Source organism: Manduca sexta, chromosome 17 (assembly GCF_014839805.1).
Source record: "Manduca sexta isolate Smith_Timp_Sample1 chromosome 17, JHU_Msex_v1.0, whole genome shotgun sequence".
Lineage (NCBI taxonomy): Eukaryota > Metazoa > Arthropoda > Insecta > Lepidoptera > Sphingidae > Manduca > Manduca sexta.
The window spans coordinates 6,885,530-6,908,373 of record NC_051131.1 but is presented as its reverse complement, the minus strand read 5'-3'; the positions used below and the strand labels follow the sequence as shown (position 1 = coordinate 6,908,373).

General features: G+C 35.1%; 1 protein-coding gene across 1 annotated transcript in view; it reads left to right on the top strand.

Annotated features, from left to right (window-relative positions):
• The first annotated feature begins 4,429 nt into the window (after positions 1-4,429).
• LOC115454608 (NADPH--cytochrome P450 reductase) overlaps positions 4,430-22,844 on the top strand; it is a 37,167-nt gene continuing 18,752 nt past the window's right edge. The window contains exons 1-3 of the mRNA XM_030183334.2: positions 4,430-4,960; positions 19,259-19,445; positions 21,664-21,813. Of these exons, the coding sequence (XP_030039194.1) occupies positions 4,764-4,960; positions 19,259-19,445; positions 21,664-21,813 (534 nt within the window). The 5' untranslated portion in view covers positions 4,430-4,763. The remainder of the gene's footprint in view (positions 4,961-19,258; positions 19,446-21,663; positions 21,814-22,844) is intronic.

The following is a 22,844-nucleotide window of genomic DNA, read 5'->3' as shown; positions in this document are numbered from 1 at the left end:
ACTAGTTTTAAGTATTTTTAGCATAAAAATGACATGTGGCGAAGCTAAGATGTTTGTATTACACGTGATTATGGCGAAGCGTCCATATAAGCCGATGCCTACTAGGTTCCCTTGTAAATTAATTAAAAATAAGGATCGTAATATGACTGGAATAATAATAGTAAAATTAAACAAATAATTTAATGTTTATTAGTTTAAATCAATGCTTCAACAATATTGGTAGTTCAAATCCATTAGTCAAATTGTAACTCGCGCGCAGTGCTGGCCAGAGACCAATAAACTAGAATGCTGGCGTCTTGAAGTGTTCGAAGTTCAAACCTTTCTTCGCAATATTTTTGTCCCTCTCACACGAAGACTTCTACAAGACCTACCCACCAAATTACGTTACGTAATACTTGAACGTCCCCTTAACATATTATTATTTTGTGGGTAATGAGGACATTAATTGTTTTAGTTATGTTCTTAGGTACGTATTATTTTTCGACTCTGTAAACGTTTGGAGTCGCATAGTCTAAATACTTACCTAATAGATATGTTCACTTTTGTTTTCTGTTACTCTGACCTCTTTGATAAAGAATATGTCTAGATAGAAACTGAGAGCTTCTAACGCGTCGAAAAAAATAGAGGTAAACTCTAAGATGTTTTTATTACATAGATACGTTGTCCGAGCTAAGTATTGGCACGACGAAAGCAAGGTAATTGCCTGACATTCACTTATTCAAGCTCCAACCAGAGTCGCGGCTAGTCGGCTTACTAATTTTTTGTATTTTTATAAATAAAATGCCTTCCTGTGATGTGTTTTTAGATGATGAACAAATTATACTGCAACTGTGAATGGAAAAAAACGTTTAATGTCATACGTTAGTAATAAGTTTACACTATTTAACTTATTTTTAACTAATAAATGCATTCTATTTGACTGTCGTGGCAACGACGGGGCGGTCGACGCTCGGGCCCATTCGGGGACACTCGAGCCCACTCGGGCCGTATCAATGCGAGCCGCTAGGGCTGTAGCCTGTAACTATAGTAAATACTGCACTGTCTTTATGTGCAATTTTGTTAGCCTATGACGCGTCTATTTGTAAAACGTCATTGGGTAAACTGTTCACCCCTTCTTGCGGTGCGTTCTCACTTGTTGTAACCCGAATTTATACTATTTAAAAATGTCGTATTGTCTTTAAGTAAAAATAACAGATTTTTGCAAAGAAAATTGTAGTAAGTACCTACATCGGCATTTCAGATTACAAATCCTACTTCCTGCTAACATTATAAATGCGAAAGTTTGTGAGGATGGATCAGGGCCGTAGCTAGACTTGAATTTAAGGTAGGGCAGCTGTTATTACAAGCAGGGCGGAAATAAAAATGTTACTACATCTGATATGCTCAATCGATTTTTGGTTTTCTTGACTTGTGAACGTGAGTAAAAAAAAGGTTAATACTTACGTAATTGTTAAGGTAATATACAGATTGTAACAAAAATCCCTTAAATCTCGAAAGAGGGTTATTTCACCCAACGATACGAATAACTCTTACTATGGGACCTACTTCAAAATCGTCATATATTTTCATTGAGTAGTAATGTACAATTTAGTTGATTATTAAGGTAGGGCATTAGTATTTTAAGGTAGGGCATTGCCCCACAATGCCCCCCTCTAGCTACGGCCCTGGGATGGATGTATGGATTTATGTGTACATGTATGATTGTTCCTCTTTCACAAAAAGAACTACTGAACGGATTTGGATGAAACTTTACAGTAATATATCAGAATTCAGAACAACATATAAGCTACAATTTATAATGATTTTGTGTAATTTGGTCATAATATACTTAACGATAGATACCAGGTAAGTCGGAAAAATAATTGCTTTCTTGGCGTACGCTGCCTAAACCGATGCAGTTATGCCGGCGCCACACACAGACAAATATTTGAACAAAGGCTTTGTCACACATTTGAACACAGTTACAGACACTGATCAAATTTAAATTTTTATGGCTTTTACTTTTAGGTTTCCATATACTTAATCGGTTCTCCTTCAAGCAACTCGATAACTTTGAATGCTTTGATGTGTGGTTGAAAAATCGATACCGAATGGCAAATACGCAAATATTTATACAAACTTTGCACAAATACGCAAATACCCGTGCCACACATGAGTTCAAACAAGTGTTCTAATAGTTTTGCTATGTGTGGCGCCGGCATAAGACAAAGATGATGTACCGTAGGATTGTTTATCATAAATAGGTCTAAATAAAAGTCCGCGACAGCATATCTACCTTTTATGGCGAAACCACTATGACCAAAATATTGAGCCATAAATAAGTATAATTAAATCAGATACTTTTTTTAGTGGGACTTTTATCTTACAAAACTCTTTCACGAGGGCGAAGATGCGAGCAGAAGCTGTTATTTCATATAACTTAATTAATTTTACTTTCTGTGATAATTTTATCATCGTTCCATTATCTCCATAATATGCGTAAAATTTGTGATAATATCTTGATAGAAATTTAAAACCCTGCGAAAAGATCGACCGTACAAGTGCGGATAACGTTCTAATAACGCTTTAAAGGTTTACATAATAAGATGCACAAAAGACTTCCTTTAGTGGACCTTATTAGGTACTTATATAGGAGTCCAGATCTGTGTTATGAAGAGCAAAATCTACCTTTTTTATTTTACTAAACATAGTCACATGTATTAAATTTTCTCGCTCGTAGCATTAAATGCGATATATAGGGCGGGATAAAACAAACGGCATCGCCGCCTACGTGGCTAACATTAAATAATAGTTCCGCGGTTTTTTTGCGTTATACGACCTTACCCCTTATCCTTACTTAACCGGATGGGCCTACTTATAATGTATGACAAAAGTACCTAGATACAATATAAATAGTTAAGTACATCTAATTGCCCTTATACAATGAACCTTGTACATATAAACACGCTTTAATTGCCCTTATAAGATTATGAATCTTGTTAGAGTATAACCATATAAAAAAACTTCATATAAAGAACCCAGAGACACTTGTAGAAAAGTCATCATAAAGTCCTAGGAGAATTAATTAACATTTCCCCCGAATAAGACTTTTATTATGCGGCGCAGTCGTGTTTAACTTTAAATTATTCTTTTTTACTGTTACGTCGACCGAACCACAGTCCACAACTACATAAGTAGCCTGACTGACTGGCCGTCACCTTGATTGGTTGACCTAGTATTGCGTCATGCAATCATACATATTTGAGCAAGGTTTTTTTTCCTTCACAATCATGTTGTTTTAAAAGTCAAAAAGAGTATACTTACCTAGCTATAGATCTATGAATTGTAAACTTCGACTTATTTGTTTGGGTAAATAATAAAAGATTGTAAAATATTATAAATTAGTATCATAGGTACCTATCAGTTAGGGCTGCCGACATTATGTACGAAACGTACATACGGACGTACAAATAAACGGTAGTACTTAAGTATAATAGAAAAATAAGCAGTAAGTTTTTTTCCACATGTTTCCATAAACAATTGTTAAACTAAACAAATGAAATAAAATAAGTATTTTGTTTTTATTTTTTTTAAACGAAAATCTGATGAATACATTCAGCCAGTACTTACTTAAATTTAATCTGATCATGGGATTGAAAAAATATGATTTAGAAGTTTATTTTCATTCAGGTACTAACAAAAAATATCTCTCTCTCTCTCTAATCATTCCCTCAATGCTGAGGATCGCTACCCCTGTCACTTGGTCGAGTCTTGGACAGCTGATCGCCAGGCATGACGGTCCTCCGCCAGATGCAGTTGCTCCGGGATAGTCATGGCTAGCGCCTTACTTATTTGATCAGCCCAACTAGCTGGTCTGCTCCCCTAAACCTTTCCTAACAAGATAGATCGTTCCATGTTATCAGGGATTTTCTGCGCCACATGACCGAAGAAATGGACACATCTACGGATAACGATGGTGGACAGTCGCTCTTTTATTTTCAGTTCCTCCAGTATTAACCTGTTGGATCGAACCTCTATCCAGCTTATGCGCAGCATTCGCCGCCAGCACCACGTTTCACATTGTTTCATAAAAAAGTAAAGGAGCGATATAAAGTATGGTTGGCAACCCTACTACCAGAAGTGCTAAAAGATAAGCAAGTACCTACGAAAATCTTATAATCGTAAAAAACCCATATCTAGGTAGGTAGATATGTTAAAAGAGCACAGGAGCCTTTAAAGTAAAATATTTCATTAAAATGTATGAAAGAAGGCGATACATAGGTAAGTACTAAGCTGTGATTATTGATGGAAGCGTAGAGCGCAAATGTAGAGTTTGTCTACACAGAGTACACAGTTCACCAATGTACACGTAATGTTACCTAGAGCAGTCCGTATCGTATTATCCCCACGACCATATGTCATGATTCCTTTCGGCGCGGCGCGCGGGGTACGTCCGCACGGGTTTCGGCTCTAGTCGGTTATACTCGCGCCAGCCGTCGTGACAGGCGATTGTGAATCGCTATTTGGCTTCGTTTATTCCGGTTGTGTGGCTTGTGTTATAGCATTTTTTCAATACCAAGTATACCAATCTACCTGTAGTCACGTACGTCATTCACTCAGTGTCAAAGTGTTGTTGGGACGCTTTGGTATAAAACATTATTTTGTTACCTTATTCGGCGTTAGTTTAACAATCGTCACGTAAAATAACAATTTTAAGTGACCTTGCGTGTTCGTATTTAAAGTGATTCCACTTAGGTATTGCGCATAAAGTGACAGACTGTAAAATGTCAGAGAATACACAAGATGTTCTTAAAGATGCTGCTACTGGTGCCGCTGCAGCAGCCGCCGTCGGTGGATCCTTGTTTAGCACTTTTGATATAGTAGTGCTTATAATTTTATTAGGCGGAACCATTTGGTGGTTGTATAACTCAAAGAAGGAAAATAAGAAGGACGAGATACTTCTCAGCAAATATTCAATTCAGTAAGTAATACGATACGTATTTGTATGCACTTACGTATCTAAATAAGTAGGTACTTATCTGTTAGTTTTGCAACTTGTTGCTGTCGCTAATGTACTTACTTTATACTATAGGTATTATAATGTTAATATATTAATTAAGTACTTAATTTACATGTATTTTTAAGTTACTATGGTTACTTACTGTGGTTTTCAAGTGAGTAAGTACGCACTTGTTTAAATTTCAGAACTAAACACTTAAGATTTTAGGTTATGTTGAGTAAAAAAGCTGTCAATTTAGTAACACAAGAACACAAGAGTAATAGTAATATATACTGAAGCCATTATATTTCCTTAGTTGATTATTTATATCTACTTTGACAATTGCTGAATAACTAAGTAAATATGTATAATAAACACTGATACTATCTTTAAGGCGCTTCCATCCAGGAGTTGCATATGACTTGTTACGATTTTGATTGAAAATAAGAATATGTACTAATTAAGTATATCAGGATTTTGGGACCAAAAATGGCTGAAATTGGTAGAGTTTTGGTTTCTATTTACGAGGTCGTTACTCGTTACGCAGCAATGTAACGTTCTGGAAAAAATAAAACATTTTTAGCTTGATTACTTTTATACTTTTTTAGAACGACTAATGCAAATAAACTGCAGGCTAGTTTTGTGAGATAAGTCGATTTTTCGCCGTGTAGACTACCTCGGGGAGTTGCAGCAATTAATAATTCCGAATGGCGAGCGGTCGTAATTTGGCTATCTCGAAAGGCTCATGTTAAAATTCTTGCTTAAGTAATTTTTAGCTTTATGGGAAAAAAGTAATACAGCGATAACCTTTCACATCGATAGATGGAAAATTGGGGACCTTTTTTGCACTTTGTCTTCATTGACGTATATTCTATAGACACGAAGGTCAATATAAACTATATGTAAAAATACGGAGTTAGAACTAAAGTTAGCTGCAGCGCTAAAACATCAGATGTCGTCTAACTAAAGTTTTTAAACATGCAGTGCTAAAGCGCTTTAAATAGAATATAAGTAAAATGGCAACCAAACGTCACTATTATACCCTATTTATTCACTTGAACAACAAATAATTGAACTTATTTGATTAATAATTTGTATTCACATCCAGGTTTACACTTAGATTCGAGTTCTTATATTATGACCGTCGCTCCGTACATAACCACACGCTGTCTATGTTGAAACAATACTGGTTTACGAATTGCACTCGAGTGCACGTTTGAGTCGAACACATGAGTGTTCGGAACGCCAGATCTTCTAGTACGTAGTACATATATTATATCGATGATTGGGAAACTAGGCTATTTCGAATTATTGACGACTTAGACCACAATCTACTGCATCTTTTACACTAATAAATTGAGGATCTTTTTACACGATTGCGCGACTTCACCGTTTCTTTATGTCGGATTTTCGGCGAATTGGAGCACCATCCAACTGGCAAAACTTCTACATGCATAATATTAAGACACGTATCGCGCTAAGTATAAGTGAGTTTACGTAAGTAATTACTACTTGCTGTTAAATTATAAATGTGTGCGTGTTTAGGGGATGCCCGATTGAGATATATGGGGATCAGACCCTCCCTTGAATTACGCGCCCTAGCCTTTTTTTTTTTTGTTTTCGCGGAAAAAGTGCCTTATTACTACCGCCCAGCCTTCGTGGGGGGCGACTGAGCGGTTATGCTGGGGTAACCGTGCCTTACGGCCCGGCGTTGAGCCGCCCGGATTTGATGATGACCTTCGGGCGACCGCCGGGCCGAGTCCCTAACCCTATATACAACTTAACCTATGCACGGCCTACCAGCTAAAACTCCGCGGTGGCCCTCTTCGGCGCATTAGGGACGGCTGCGGGCTTCCTCTGACGTTGAAGTGTCTAGTCTGCGACCGCAGCCGCCCCTGCGCGGTGCCGCCTTGCGGCCCGTCTCCTATGGGGGGGGGGGGGGGGGGGGCTCAGAAGCCCCCGCGCACCGAAGGACGCCCTCGGCGTCTACGGCAGTGTGAGGCCAACAGCACACTGCCGTCCATCCCGGGGGTCAACCGAAAGATGTGCAAAAATGCACAAAAATGCACTAGGGCGGACAGCCCCCTGCTGCCCGCCGACGACCCCCTTCGTGGCCCCTATTAGTCGCCTCTTACGACAGGCAGGGGATACCGTGGTGGAATTCTCCAAACGCCCCCATTCCACAACGCGCCCTAGCCTACGTAGCGCGCACATTTGCGCTCGGCATATACACGAGCGGTTTGAGTGTGAACCCCGCGGAACACTACTACACTCCTGCCGCCATGGCCTCCGTTTGTTAATATTCTTACTATGTGTTTATTAATATTTGTATAAACGTATGTACGGTTATAATATTATCCGTAATACGCAAATACATGGATTTTAGTGGAGTCAGTATTAATATTTACAATTGAAACCCGACAGATTATATTGTACACCCCACCCCACAGCTTGTTTTACATTTTTGATAGAATGAAGGATTCAAAAAAAATATTGATATATGTATGCTTTTTTTCGTCACTTCTTTTTTGGGGGCACGCTAATTTTTGAAATAAGTCCATAATTTTTTGTACGCCTCTCCCTTTCTGTACTTTCTAATGGCAATTTTTTGATATTTTAAAATTTTCTTTGTGGGCAATGCGTGTCCCCGCGTGCCCTCACTAACAAAGCCCTGGATATATGTATATTTATTAATAGTATTCCTGTAATATAATGATAGTAAGCATGAATGTTCATTGTATAAATGTCTGTAACGATTTGATTTGAGGCCCGTAGGATAACACAACAAGAAATATTAAAAAGGACTAGTTACCACATCCCACATATTTAATTATTTTTAAAACAAGATACCATGAATGTGATTTCATACATTATATGATAGTTAACATACGTAAATAATTGTTTTCTATAGATATTATTATTGTATTTTGAATTAAGGTTTACTGGGGCATCGTTTTACGATATAATGTAATTTGAAGTTATTGTTATGTTTTCTGGGTAGTGAATACTTAAGTGTACAATTTCCCGTAATTCTTGCAAATCACAAAACTATAAACTGGCAACATCGGGCAATGCGATCTACCCTTAATATATGAACACAAAATATAGTATTTACTAATTACTTAAACAACAGTAGTTCAATAATATTGTTGTAAACTGGAAAGGGATTCTGGTGTTGTTTGTAATATTTTCCTATATAATTGCATCACAATTTCATAGCCCTAACCGGCATATTATGATTAATTTAGTGCATAACATAGTTTAGTAATTGAACTGATATTGAGTACTGACTTGACTAAATACTAGGTGACAAATGAATCTTTCAATTTTGGTAGTATTTTTGTAGTACTTTTGTTGCTGCCAACGTCATATCTATGCAAGTAGCTAAATAATCAAAATTTTTAAACTTTAATCGCTATCTGCAAATAAATGTAAGAGTAAGCACTGATTTACTCAATTGACATGTCTGTACATTAGTTGACATTGTGATTTTTTATTTAATTACGTTATAAATACGTCTTTCATTTATACATAAGTACCTACTTATATAATATGTTGAAACAGGAGTATCAGGCAGGCTTATACTAAACAAAAAAAAACACGCGACTAATTGGCACTTACCTTTTATTACTAAATTTGTTTACGAATAACTTCGAACTAACTAACTAAACTAACCAATAAACATGAAACACTAATGTTTTTATTCACAAGGGGAACAAAACAAACAACTAATGAACTGAAAGCAAAGAAACACGATAAACTGCTTATTACAAAATACATCGATAACTAGCATAGCATTTGATTAACTAACTTAATATCAGTCAGTTTTGAGGACGCGTTACTTTTTAAGATTTATTTATATGAATCTGTATTGTGGGTTCGCCTGAGTGAATGGATTTTTCGGAATAAAAGTCGCGTTATACATTTTCCGGGGATAAAAAGTAATCAGTAATTGTATTGAACTATCTCTATACTTACCTTAAATATAGAGATAGTTCAATACAATTACTGATTACTAAATAAACATTAATTGTGGTATGGTTGGTTTTGGCAAGTTCTTCCTTATAATTATAGCTGCTTTTCAAATCTTAAAAATAACATATTATGATTGTTGACGATGAGCCAGTACTCAACCATGTAAAGTTAAAATAGGCGTTATAAGAAAAATATTTATTCACATACGGCGAAAAATTCTCAAGTGACAAGTTAGTACATAAAACATTATATCGAAGGATTGGAATTCAAATAACCAAAAAGTATTTGCGTCGCCATCAATGATATTGATAAATAATTTTCCCTTCATAGACGACAGGAAACCAATATGTGTGTGTGTATTAGAGATTTTCCTAGGGGAATATTCCTAATCGGGTTTATCTAAATAATGCTCAACGCAAGAAAGGCACGAGCGAACAATCACTGCACTAGAAGCACCGTCGTTGGTCAGCATGCAATAGTTTGCATTCCTGCAATATCTAAAATCTAAAGAACTCCACAGTTAAGTTTACGAGAAATGCCCAAATAAATAATGAATTTAAAAACAAAAGCACATATTAAAACTGAGTGTCCTGCCTAAGGCCGGATTTTGGTGAAATACTGTTCATACATATTGGCCGAGGTATCCAAATATAGACTACTTCCTTTTATTTCGGGAAAAAAATGTGGTGGACAATACAAAAATTTATTAAATACAATAAAATTCTACGGGTACGTTACGTTGTCCCATATTATTCATTTGTAAATTTTTACCACTTGTCAAGTGCCATATACCTCAACAAGAGCCGGGTGTATACGTACATTTAACGAATTTTATCGCGGTTTTTTATATTATTATTTTCTCCCGACGTTTCGAAGACTTTGCAGCCTTAATGGTGGGGGGGGGGGGGACTGAGGTGTCCGTAAAGTCAAAGTTACAATATCTACCTACATTTTGCAAATATACAACTTCTTTAAATTTTAACTGTTGACGGTCCGATCTACGCAGAATGAGCTCACAGTGTCTCGAGGTCTGGCAGCCGGTCTTTTGGGATCCGATTTAATTAAATGTAGAACAGGATCCCAGGCTTGTGCAAGCTTCCAACCTCTTCCCTATTGAAATTTGGGTGTTTTTTAATTTCAATAGCCTCGCGAATCATCCTAGGCAGGAATCTGTGTTCTTTGGCAAGGATTTGTGGCTTGTCTAATCGCAAATAATGATTGGAGCCTCATTTAGAATGTTCAGCGACTGCAGACTTCGTAGAGCGTCGGTGTTTCACGTCAGCTATATGTTCTTTTACGGGGGTCCCTATATTTCTTTTTGTTTGTCCTATATAAGAGAGGCCACTGTTGCAGTCTATCTTGTATACACCCGGTTCTTGCAGAGGTATATGGCACTTGACAGGTGGTAAAAATTTACTAATCTTCTTAGGTGGTTTGAAATAGGTTTTTATTAAAGCACGCTTCAGGATGTAATATTGTGTTGGTGGTAGGACATTTGTATCTGTCAGATAGCGACCATAATACACAATTTGTAAAAGCCTTCATAATAGCACACGTAAGCGATATCCGGTTTGAAACAGGCTGGCATTATTATGTCGACTCTCGAGGGATAATCATCACTCGCAATTCTATACTTTATTGGGACTACACTGAACCTACCATCAGTGATCAGATGATCAGGTGCAGCAGAGTATAAAAACTTAACAACAAAAAATACCACTAAAATCTAAAATATTTGAACTTTATATGCTATTTAATAAGAAATTATGAAAGCACAAGCAAACTAATCTTTCCATTTCATGTTTTTATCTTTATATGCACATTAGATATTTTGTTGGAGTCGGCGCCTAATTTAAAATAAACTTTATTTTTGTAAATAAGTATTTGTTTGTTACTTAGCTTAGCTGGTAATTTTATATTATCGATGAACAAACATTATTTTTATACAACGAATAGATAACCTCTTTCCTTTAGAATTGCTTAAGAATTATGCATGCGTTGCAGGAAATTCAGGAATGAAATAGGAGTATAATAGAGCGAGGGTTCCTTGGGCTTCCAGAAATCTGATATTAAAAAGATCCAGAAAAATCACCGTGTGAAACGCAGCAAAAAGTGTCGCTTAACAAATGTTTCTTATCATACAGTAGCACTATCTGAGTCGGGCCGGCAAATGATTTTCGTGTTGTAAAAAGAAATCAAGGAACCCTATTTCCTATAATAAGGAGCCGAAGAGGCAGACTCACTTCCTCATTTATAATATTAGTATTTATAACTAGAATAAGATAACTAATGGATTCGTCAATATCTTATCGGTAGTAAATTCTGATAAATTAAAATCGATATTGAAGTACCTATCCTTGCATCGCATATTATATAATTACTAATTAGTTACTTTGTGTGGATTTTTCGAACATAATTGGTCAAGGATTTGAATCGAGTCAGTCAGAGTCGATGATAAGCAGCCAACTGGTCGTAAAAACTCATTTAAATCGTTTTCGTAACAAGCTTAAAAAATATAGTTCCTATTTCACATTGAAGTTTGATACGGTGGAAGAACACAACAATAGTTAATGTATCGGTATTCACATGAATAGTCATTGTCGTGAGTAGCCGGCGCCGCATATTTCGTTGATGATAAATTGTTTGTATAAAATATTAATTGATGCAGATGAATAATATACCTTTTCAGTATATTATTATTTTTCCACGCATCTCAACCCGGTGTAACGTGGGGTGATGAAATTATGCTCCGCAGCTCCCAGTTAGAATATATGTCGCCACTTCAGGTACAGGTATATTCAAGAGATTTTTTTATCATAAAATTCCATAAAATGGTTTTTCGCAATAGGAAAATGCACACATTCGATTATGAATCTATTATTAAAATTATGTTTTAAAAAAGGCTAAATTAGAGAAAGATTAAAGAACGAGATGATTGCACCTGGTTGCACTAAACTGCTGCGCAGTCAATCACTGATATGTGTTATCATTAAACGTGAGCTATTCTTGAACTGTATATATAACAAACAACTGGTTTGTATGAATTCGCAATAGATAAAGAAGGGATTAACACAATGTTAATCCACTTTCGACACTTTTAATCCAACTGCTCCAGAATATGGGTAATGTCTCACGTTTTTTTGCTACGATACACTTTTTGCATTAGAAAACCATGAAATGTCAAAGTGAACATACAGGGAAACTCTCCCAACCCTCGAAATATGACAAATTATTTTTAAACTTTATTATTTGTATTACAATTGTGATAATACATTATAAGCGATACAAAAATAATAATTTGAACGTCTCACCGTTACAATCTTTATCACTCGAAAACGAAGGTCTTGTAAATCGTATCGGCACCAGTATTCGACACTTTAAGGATTTTGCATATTATTATGTTATTTAAATAGTAATCACATATTTGCGATGCACCGACAATAAGCGGGCACGTGTTCTGTTTTCGAAGGAGTCTCGATTTGGATTTCATCCCGATTCAAGGAGAGTGTGTATTTGGCGAGTTCGTGGTCGACACCAGAATCCTGAGGAAGTTCATTCTTACCAAGACGGAAAGATAATAAGTGTGGGCTAGAATTTGCCTAGGTGCAAAAACAGATCTTGTTTTGATGCGAGGCAATTTAAGTGCGGAACAATACCGTGACGAGATTGTGCGCTCTATGGTTATTCTCTATCGACAACAAATGGGCCAAAATTCATGTTCATGCATGATAATGCACGTGCACAGACCGCAAAGCTCGTGATAAATGAGTTCCGCGAGTATAATATCATAGGATTAGGGTAGCCTGCTTGATCGGCCGATTTCAACCCATAGAGAATGCGTGAGATTTGCTCGCGAGAGGAGCTTTCAATGATTTTTCTCAAAACCTTTTTTTCACACCTCTCCAGAGTATGGAGCCTTATTCTACAGGCGATAATCAATAACCTTATTCACAGTATGCCACGCTGATGTAGAGCTGTCGCTAATGCCTTAGGTGGTCCAACAGATTACTAAAATGTTGTTAGTATTTTTTTTTAATAAATTTTACTTACGCCTTAGCTGTTTTTTTAACCGACTTCAAAAAAAGGAGGAGATTATCAATTCGACGTGAATATTTTTTTTGTATGTTTGTTACCTCAGAACTGTCTCATTTTCGAACCGATTTGGAAAATTCTTTTTTTATTCGAAACAATATCTCTCCAGATTGGTCCAATAATTTTTTTTTCAACATCACTAAAGTAGTTTGGATTTAAACTAAAAAAACTAGAATAATTATGTCGTCCAAGAACACGAAAACGCGAATTTAGCTTTCCTGTGACGTTTTTAGTTATGTTTTTGCATTGAGTTTGGTTGAGTGTACTTCTCACATACTTATACATAGGTATAGCATAACACCTTTTCCTCGTGTCAGGCGTAGGCAGAGGCGTAACATTTCAGCTCGATAGTCGTACTGTATGTGAAACATATCAGTTGTGTTTTTGGGTTGGGTTTAGTTGACTCTACTTCTTACATACATATATAGCATCACACCTTGTTCCCTTTTCAGGGGTACTCAGAGGTATAACTCCTCAGCGCGATAGTCGTATCGTGAGCGAAAAACAACTACGCCATCGAGACGGTCTATTTTTTATTAACACAAATAAGCAAAAAATAAAAATAACTTTAACAAAAAATTAAACCGCCTTCAAAGAGCACTCAACACCAAAAAATAATTTCACATAACAGGTATATACTGGATACCAATTTTGGAGTCGGTGTCTAATTAAAATGCCCCATGATGCCCACCAATTCATAATGGGGCTGCCGTGGTTGCTAAGCCGGGGATTGCTTGTACACCATTAGCAGGGTACCCCAGGTGATAGCCACGGCAAAGTACCAAAAAAAAAAAAAATTTTTTTTTGTTAAAATTATAATTTACTTGAACTTGTTTTGTTTGGTTGTAGCACTATGTTAGTTTTGTAATTATTTTTTTCTCATTAACATGCCTTTTCATAATTCCATGATTAAAATGAATATAAAATTACGCTACTTCATCTTTGCTATGATAGAATGAAGAATCTTGAAGCTATATTGAGCCCAACACAAAAGGAAACATCGATATCCCATTTGGTTTTGACAAGGTCCCCTTTGCATCTTCGAAGTAAAAGGTCCTATACAAATGTAATTAAATGTGACCATTCTAAACCTATACGAAATCGAACTAAAAAATAATCATTTAAATCGGTCTATGAGGTAAAAAATTATCGCTGAACAATCATAAGAAAATTACGATAAATAGATAAACCTTTCTCCTTTAGAGCTGCTAAAATATGTTTTACGATAATTTGTTTAAACTTGTAATTAAAAAAACAGTAAATTTAAACCCAAATAATCAAAATTAATTAAAATCATCTCTAGGCACGTATGATGGACACTTATAATAGCTCTAGTAAGCGACACCCCAGTCTTCGACGAGTATAGGCGTAAGCCTACTCCAAAATATAGTCCTGTCACTGATATGGATTGTTATATTAGGCGCTTATCTAAACATACGAGTATAATATGTTATACTTACTAGGTGTTGCTTGCGACGTAGGCCTTCGCATATCGAATAAGCACAAATTGACTCCTCAAAGTCAAATGAAATTTTGATGATTCTCTTAGCGTTAGGTTCCATATAACTTCAAGATACTACCATATTACAAATATCGTTGTTTGACTTTGAACTTCGAAGATGCACAGAGGGACTGCTCAAAATCAAATAGGGTTTTGATTATTTTATTTTTGTGTTTGCTTCGCTATATAAGTTCAAATTACTAGATCATATTAAAAATATTGTTATTGACTTTGACCTTCGAAGATGCACCAGGTAACTCCTCAATATAAAATAGAATGAGAGTTAATCTTTTTTTGTATTAGGTACAAGTACTACAAGTACTCGTAGATGTGTTTTATTGGTAACAAAAAAGCAAAATATAAACCTTTTTTAAACAAATAAAACCGACTCTATTGACTACTATAATCCGAAAAATAATTGAACAATGATTTCTTATCTTTATGCGAATGTTAGACATTGAAATAAAACATTTTTTCCGGATGTTATCGTGGTTCTATATATTATAATTTACTTCCGACGTTTCGAAGACCACAGCCTTCATGGTCACGGAGGGGATTGAGGTTTTGTTTTTCCGAAAAATCAAAGTAATATTATCTACGTACATTTTAAAATTATACGAAATTTCAATTTTTTAGCAATTGACGGTCCGATCTACGCAGAATGAGCTCTCAGTGTTATGAAGTCTGGTAGCCGGTCTTCTGGGTTCCGGTTTAATTAAATATAAATCAGGATGCCAGCCTTGTGCAACCTTCCAACCATCTGCCCAATTGAATTTCGGATGCTTTTTAATTTAAATAGCCTGGTTTGTGAAAATCAACAAAACTTTGCCGAGGAACACCGATTCCTACTTAGGATGAGTCGCGAGGTTATTGAAATACTTATATTTATTATATGAGTACGTTTAGTGGGCGATCAAAATTACATTTAAATGCAATATACGTGTACTTTACGTAATATATACTTGTGTACTTGACCTTGTGCCTCGTCACGGTATTGAATGTAGTATCTACATATTATTATAAATACAATAATGTATTTATGTAATCTGAGTATGTATTTAGTTTTTGTGGTATCAAATCTACTGCTGCTCTTGGCGACAGGAATTATTTTGAGTCACCAAGCGGTAATTAGCAGTCGTGTTTCGTAAAAGACATTGTCAACATTGCAGGTAGATAACATATATTATGTCGAGATCCCAGCGGAGTGCGGACTTGATACATGTGCATTGTGCATTCTGTAGGCTACTTGAACACTGTTCATAGCTGGCTAATGTATTGTCGGTCCATTCAAAGCCCATAGATTTCTGAAGTAGGTACACGACTCTTTTTAACACTCTATACTGAAATAGTGTATTATCGAATGATTCAACCATTTAATCAAAAAATGCGAATACGTGTTTCATATCTGACGGCAAGATGTTATCGTTGTTAAAGCTAGTAGACAAAGATATGGAATTATTATGAACAGTCACTCACAAAAGTAGCTAAACAAATTCAAAACTTTTCTACGCATTAACTTCAATGGAAATATTCTTTTCTACCTATCTAATATAAAGTACTTAAGCCCTTTGAAGTATAGGGAATAAAAATCGATTGTGGTAAGGATACAAAAATTTAAAGGCGATTTGAAATTTTAATTTGTTCAGCTTTTTTTGTGGTTGCTCGTACAACGTATAAACGTCCTTAACTTAAGGGAATTTCCGTTGTTGCTATCTAAAAAAAGAAGAACGACTTTGTACCATAGTAACTTGTTCAATCAAATTCTAATGGACGTTTAGGGGATAATGTTTCTCTACATGGCTTAAATCGATGGATGTTGAAGTATTTTTATTGACTTGTTTTCGTTGCAATGGGGCTCTTTTCATGTTACACTGTGTACAAAAAAAACATAATAGCATATGAATCACAATTTTACAAAAACACGCATATATATTCGTATGTTTTATAACATGGGTAAAAAAAGGAAGCCCGTTTTTATTTTACGTCACAGAAAAGTTCAAGGGGCTATTCAAAATCGATTAAATCGTCAACTTTGTGAAAAAAAATAACAAATTATTATGTAAACTAGATGTGTCACTTGGTGCTAACTGCCTGCACCTTCATCGTTGAAGTTAAATATAATTCTTTCAAATTCAGTAGCAAGAGTATGTGTTAACAAATAGAAAAGAGGCGCAATATAGGCGCGTGATGTCACTGGGAAAAATCGATCCACGTGTAAAAACAAGGTAGCATCCGTATCACGCGAACTCTTGCACATTGTAATTTAATGGCAAAAATTGTAATTTATGTATTTACTAGTTTGCTTGCCACTATATTTTTACGGAAGGGCTTCTTTTTTGTATTATTTGCTATTAAAACCATACTGATAAATTTAAAGAAAAGTACAAATTAGGACTTTATCACGGAAAAACTATTTCACACAGGCGGACCTGCGAGCAAAAGCTAGTATGAAATAAGCACAAAATTAAACAACGGCAACTACCTTATTCCGGCAAAATCACTAAAGAAAAGAAAAAATAGATTTAGTAAACAGGTACGGACCTTCGAAAACTTTGGTAACTATACGTAATGACAGTAAGTACTTAGTCCTTTACGTTGTTATGCTCACTCAAGTGAAATCAACAGAAATATCAGTTGATTACGCTAATTTTATAAATGTTCACATTCATTGTAAAGTAATGATAACATTGTAATTAAACACTGTGTGATTTTTTTACCGCAAGGAAAGCCTTGAAGATAATGAGGCACTTCCAAATAGCATCCGAACGAACATTCGGTTATGACGCAATTTCGCTTAAATGCTTTTTATTTATTAAACTACTTCAAAAATGATTTTTATGTTGTTTTAAGGATAATTTTTTACCCCGTGTTCCGATATAAAGTATTTTTTGTTTCGTTTCATTTCGTATAGCTGCGGAATGGTCCCATTTTAATTTCATTGATATTGGACAACTTTGATAATGCAGAACGGAAATCTTCTAAATGATTCAAGCATAATATGTGATTTATAATTAACAAACCAGTAAAAAAGAAATCTAAGAACCACTACAATCCAAAAAAAAATTAATTGAACTTTATGTATAATATGTTTTAATAAGAAATTAAAACACGAGTAATGTAATTTTCTTTCCAATTCGTGTTTTTATGTTTATATGCACATAAAAATATTTTGGAGTTGTTGACTAATATAAAATATAATCAGCTAAAACCAGGCCGTTAAATTGTAAGAAATGAAATGTAATGACAATCTACCTTTTAATTATAATACGACCAGTGAATTATCACGGCTTTGGCAATATACCGCGACATATACATGGTCACCAATATGTTTGTGGCCCTAAACATTTAGAAAAAGGACTAACTCAGAGCAGGGCCGTAGCTAGACTTGAATTTAAGGTAGGGCAGCTGTTATTACAAGCAGGGCGGAAATAAGAATGTTACTACATCTGATATGCTCAATCGATTTTTGGTTTTCTTGACTTGTGAACGTGAGTAAAAAAAAAAAGGTTAATACTTACGTAATTGTTAAGGTAATATACAGATTGTAACAAAAATCCCTTAAATCTCGAAAGAGGGTTATTTCACCCAACGATACGAATAACTCTTACTATGGGACCAACTTCCAAATCGTCATATTTTTCATTGAGTAGTAATGTACAATTCAGTTGATTATTAAGGTAGGGCATTAGTATTTTAATGTAGGGCATTGCCCCACAATGCCCCCCCCCCCCCCTAGCTACGACCCTGACTCAGAGTCACGTAGTACTGAACGGTTGATTTTAAGTGTAAACATTTAATATAATAGTTACGGCTCTCAAGAACTTAAGAGTATTATCACTTCAATTGGACGTGATGACAAGGCAAATTATGTATTATTATGACAATGAAATGTTGACGGAAGAATAGCGTATATTTGACTATGTCTGATTTTGTGCGTTTTTTAATATGTAACATTAGTACTAAAAATAAATCCTGCTGGGAAACCAGCATTAAAATTCGATAAGAAATGAGGCAGTAATTCAAATTTCAAATATTACTTCGTGGAGGAGTGGGCGTGGAGTGGGAATATCGCTCCATCTCTTTCTTGCGCACGCATCGTAATGTCCGCTGACGTCACATGCCAGTATTACATCTCTCTTCTGTTTTTTGACACTCGCCCTATTACCAAATTTCAATAGCTTCTAACTAGTGGATTTTTCATCGCATTTCAATGATTTATTTTGTTTTAGAATTTATACGACGTACATATTTTATAAAAGTTTAAAATAAGTCAAATACCCTATTGTAACTTAATTAGAATGGCTTATATTATAACGCTTTTAGTCTTGTTCTGATATATTATAATGCTGTATATAACTATATATTACGATAAAGATAGAAGCTTTTGTGTAATATAGATGTACGTACGGATTTCCATCCATATTCATACTCATATTATAAATGCGAAAGTGACTCTACTTATTTATCGGTTACGCTTTCACGGGTGAACCGATATCGATGAAATTAAAATATAGATTAAGACTAGGGGACATTTATTTATTTACTTTGACATAGGCTACTTTTCATCCCGGGAAAATATATAACGAGGCTTCTATCCCGCAAAAACTATTTCAAGCGGACAGGACCATGAGCAAAACCTAGTAATTCGTTTTGAGTTTAATCTTCTATTTATTTTATGTTATTTTTTTAATACGCATGCATTTTTGTTACAGAGCGGCGGGTTCGATTCAAGTGACAGAAAACTCTTTTATAAACAAACTAAAATCTTCTGGAAGAAGTTTAGTTGTATTTTATGGCTCACAAACGGGTACTGCAGAGGAATTCGCGGGACGACTGGCCAAGGAGGGGATGCGGTACAAGATGAAGGGCATGGTCGCTGACCCGGAAGAATGTGATATGGTTTGTGGCTAGCAAATGTTTAAACATATTATTGACATTGAAATAAAACTATTTTTCAGATTTTATAACGGTTTTTTATATGATAATTTATTACCGACGTTTCAAAGACTTTGCAGCCTTCATGGTCACGGCAGGAACTGACGTGTTGGTTGTCGGAAAAAATATAGTTGCAATATGTACTTATCTACATTTTACAATTATACAAAAACTATTTTTTCCTAGCTGTTGACGGTCCGATCTACACAGAATGAGCTCATAGTGTTTTGAAGTGGGGCAGATACCGATCTGGCAGGTTCCGATTTATTTCAACATAGAACAGGAATACAGGCTTATGCCAGCTGCCAACCATCTTGTCAATTCAAATTCCGATGTTTTTCTTTGGAATCGGTTTTCTTTGGAAGGTATTGGGGCTTGTGCAGTTGCAGAAATCTAATGATTGAAAATTATAAAAATAAAAATAATAAATATATATTATACAGAATTGACAAAGTGAAAAGAGAGTGACCACCCGTGAAAGCAGACGTACAGAGCACATGGTCGTAAAATGACCACCAAGCTCCTGAAATAAAGATAAAACAAAAAAAAAATGATTGGAGCCTTCTTCGGAGTATCCAGCAACTGCAGACTTCGTAGAGCGTCGGTGCTTCACGTCAGCTTCTACGTGTGTTCCTATATTTTGTTTGCCTGATGTAAGAGAGGCTATAGTTGCAATCTATGTTGTATACGCCCGATTCTTGCAGAGGTATATGTCACTTGACAAGTGGTAAAAATTGACTAATCTTCTTAGGCGTCTTGGAATTAGTTTTGATAGAAGCACGCTTCAGTATATAGTCAATCTTATAGGTGTCTTCTCTTTCATATAGTAATACAACCAGCACGCGTTGAACTGTAGCTGGTTTCACTCGGTTTCTGTGACGGCGGCGTGGAATTTGAAGCTTGTTGTGTCGCGGTACTTGCTAGACTTGTTGCAGTTTGGCGACCAAGTGTTTCTTGTCACAGATAACTTGTGCTCTCTTAAACATCGACTTCCTCACTGTAGGTTTTGGATGGTGGTAAGATTCAGCGTTCGGATATTTATCAATATGGTTATGTTTCTGATACACCTTTAAGGTTTGATCAGGATTACTTATAACTAAAACATCTAAGAAGGCAAGGGATTTATTGTGTTTTTACTCTATAGTAAATTGAATTTTATTATTGAGGGAGCTGAGGTTATTTAAAAATAATGATAATTTTGTCAATCTATCATCTACGTACCCTTTCTAAAACTATGTTGAGACTGGGACTGTGGTCAGGACTGCCTTCTCGAAGTCCTCCATGAGTATATCCGCGACTACCGGAGAAACATTTGAGCCCATCGCTACCCCCTTTACTTCCACATAGAACTGATTATTCTACAACATACAGCCAGGTGTGACGCAATGTTGGAGTAGTTCTTTGTTATTCTTTTCTTAATTCTTCGATATGATTTTGATGAAATCTTGAACGGTTCGTTCGTAAAGAGAAACTGGAGAAACGTCAGAAGAAAATTATAGTATAAAAACCGCGATAAAATCCAAAAAATATTTTTGGTTTCCATGTCTGACATTTCTGTAGACATAAGAAATCATTATGCATATTATCGATGCATATTATTGACGTTAGATATTCATAAAAATACATTTTAAGTTTCGATTATTTTTTAGACTTAAAGAACATTCGAATAATTTACATAGTTAAGGCAGTAACGCTCGTGATCATTATTAGATAGATTTTGGACATGTCGCATAAATTTTTTTAGTTATTTTTTTTACTCATTTATTGCCTTAAAAGTTACAATTGACATCGGTTTAAAGCTTTGTTATATCTTCTGTAATCATGCTTAAATGTGTTGTACTATGCAAACATGAAATAGTTTTGATCTAGTACTCATTAATTTAGATGAACACAGACAAAAACCCTGTTTCAGTTACTTTCACAGCAGTCAACGAAAAAAAATTTCAAACTCAACAGTTCATCAAACTTAGTTCAAGTGTTTAACCAATGTGATACATACCTATTGATTACATTGAAGACTTATTTACTTTGACTTTAAATTATTCCATTGTATTTATTATTTGATGTTTGAGGTTAACCTCGAATTTGAATTGATACTCTATGGATGTCCATAATAGTCGCCCCATATTAATATTAATTTGTTTGTAAATTGCTACTAATTACAATTGTCTTCATATTCCAGGAAGAATTGATGAAATTGCAAGAAATTCCAAACTCTCTAGCTGTATTTTGTATGGCCACGTATGGTGAAGGTGACCCTACTGATAATTCCATGGAATTTTATGAGTGGATAAAAAACGGAGACCCGGATCTGACAGGATTAAATTATGCCGTAAGTATCATATTCTTAGAACTACCTACATTTAATAAAATAAATTTATGTTAATTATTTTAAGTAGACAATTCTAGCGTTTATGAGTCCCTGCTACGTAATTTATCTGCGATGTTTACTAAAACAATAGTAAATCCAAGTTCCATGTAGTAAATTAAAGGTTTTTATTTTTTTATGTTATATATAAATTGGACAAAAGTATTTTGCAAATATTTAAAACTATATTAATAGTGTATATGGTTTTTCTTTGTATTTGGACAGTTTTGGTTATATTTTTTGTCTGAGAAAAGAAAATATTAAATTTGCTCCTTATTGTATGCAACGCTGAATTTGTTCAGCAAAGTCATTTACGACCTTGCATTCCTAGTAGTTTTCATCAGTATCCCAACTTCCTTTATTACAATATCTGATGATAATATGCTGGTTATGTTAAAAAATCTGTTCTTGTTTCTGGATACTAAAATCCTAAAGGCATTTTTTGTGTATAAGTACTATTAATTATAATTATTTTGTCGCTGTTGTTTATATATAATAAATGCTTAGCGTCAAAACATCTCTGGAAACAATGTCAATAGATTGTCATTTAGTAGGTACTGGTCCAAGGTTTTAAATTATTATAAATATTAAAATTTCTAGGGCATTTGACCGTTGTTAAGACTAGACTCCCACTGGTTCGAACATTAATTTCAACAATATTTTGATGATAAGCCAACTAAAGCAATTTTTTTTCCAATTTTTGCGATAGAACAAAGCAAGCTTTGTTCTTAAGCTGGTATTTACTGTAGTAAAAAGCATGTGATGCATTTCGTTGCTTAAATTGTATGCAGTTTCCCTAAATAGTTGATTTTAATATTTTGCTTGTTCCTCATGTCATGTTAGGCAGAGCAAGTGGTTGCTCGAAGCATTGGCCCCATATATTAGAAGCCAGATATTAAGATTTGTCCTGTATAGTTTTCCTAGCCTTGGGAATAGTGAGAGGTGTATCGGGCTAGAAACCACTCTTTAAACACTCTGCCACAGTTTGACATTTT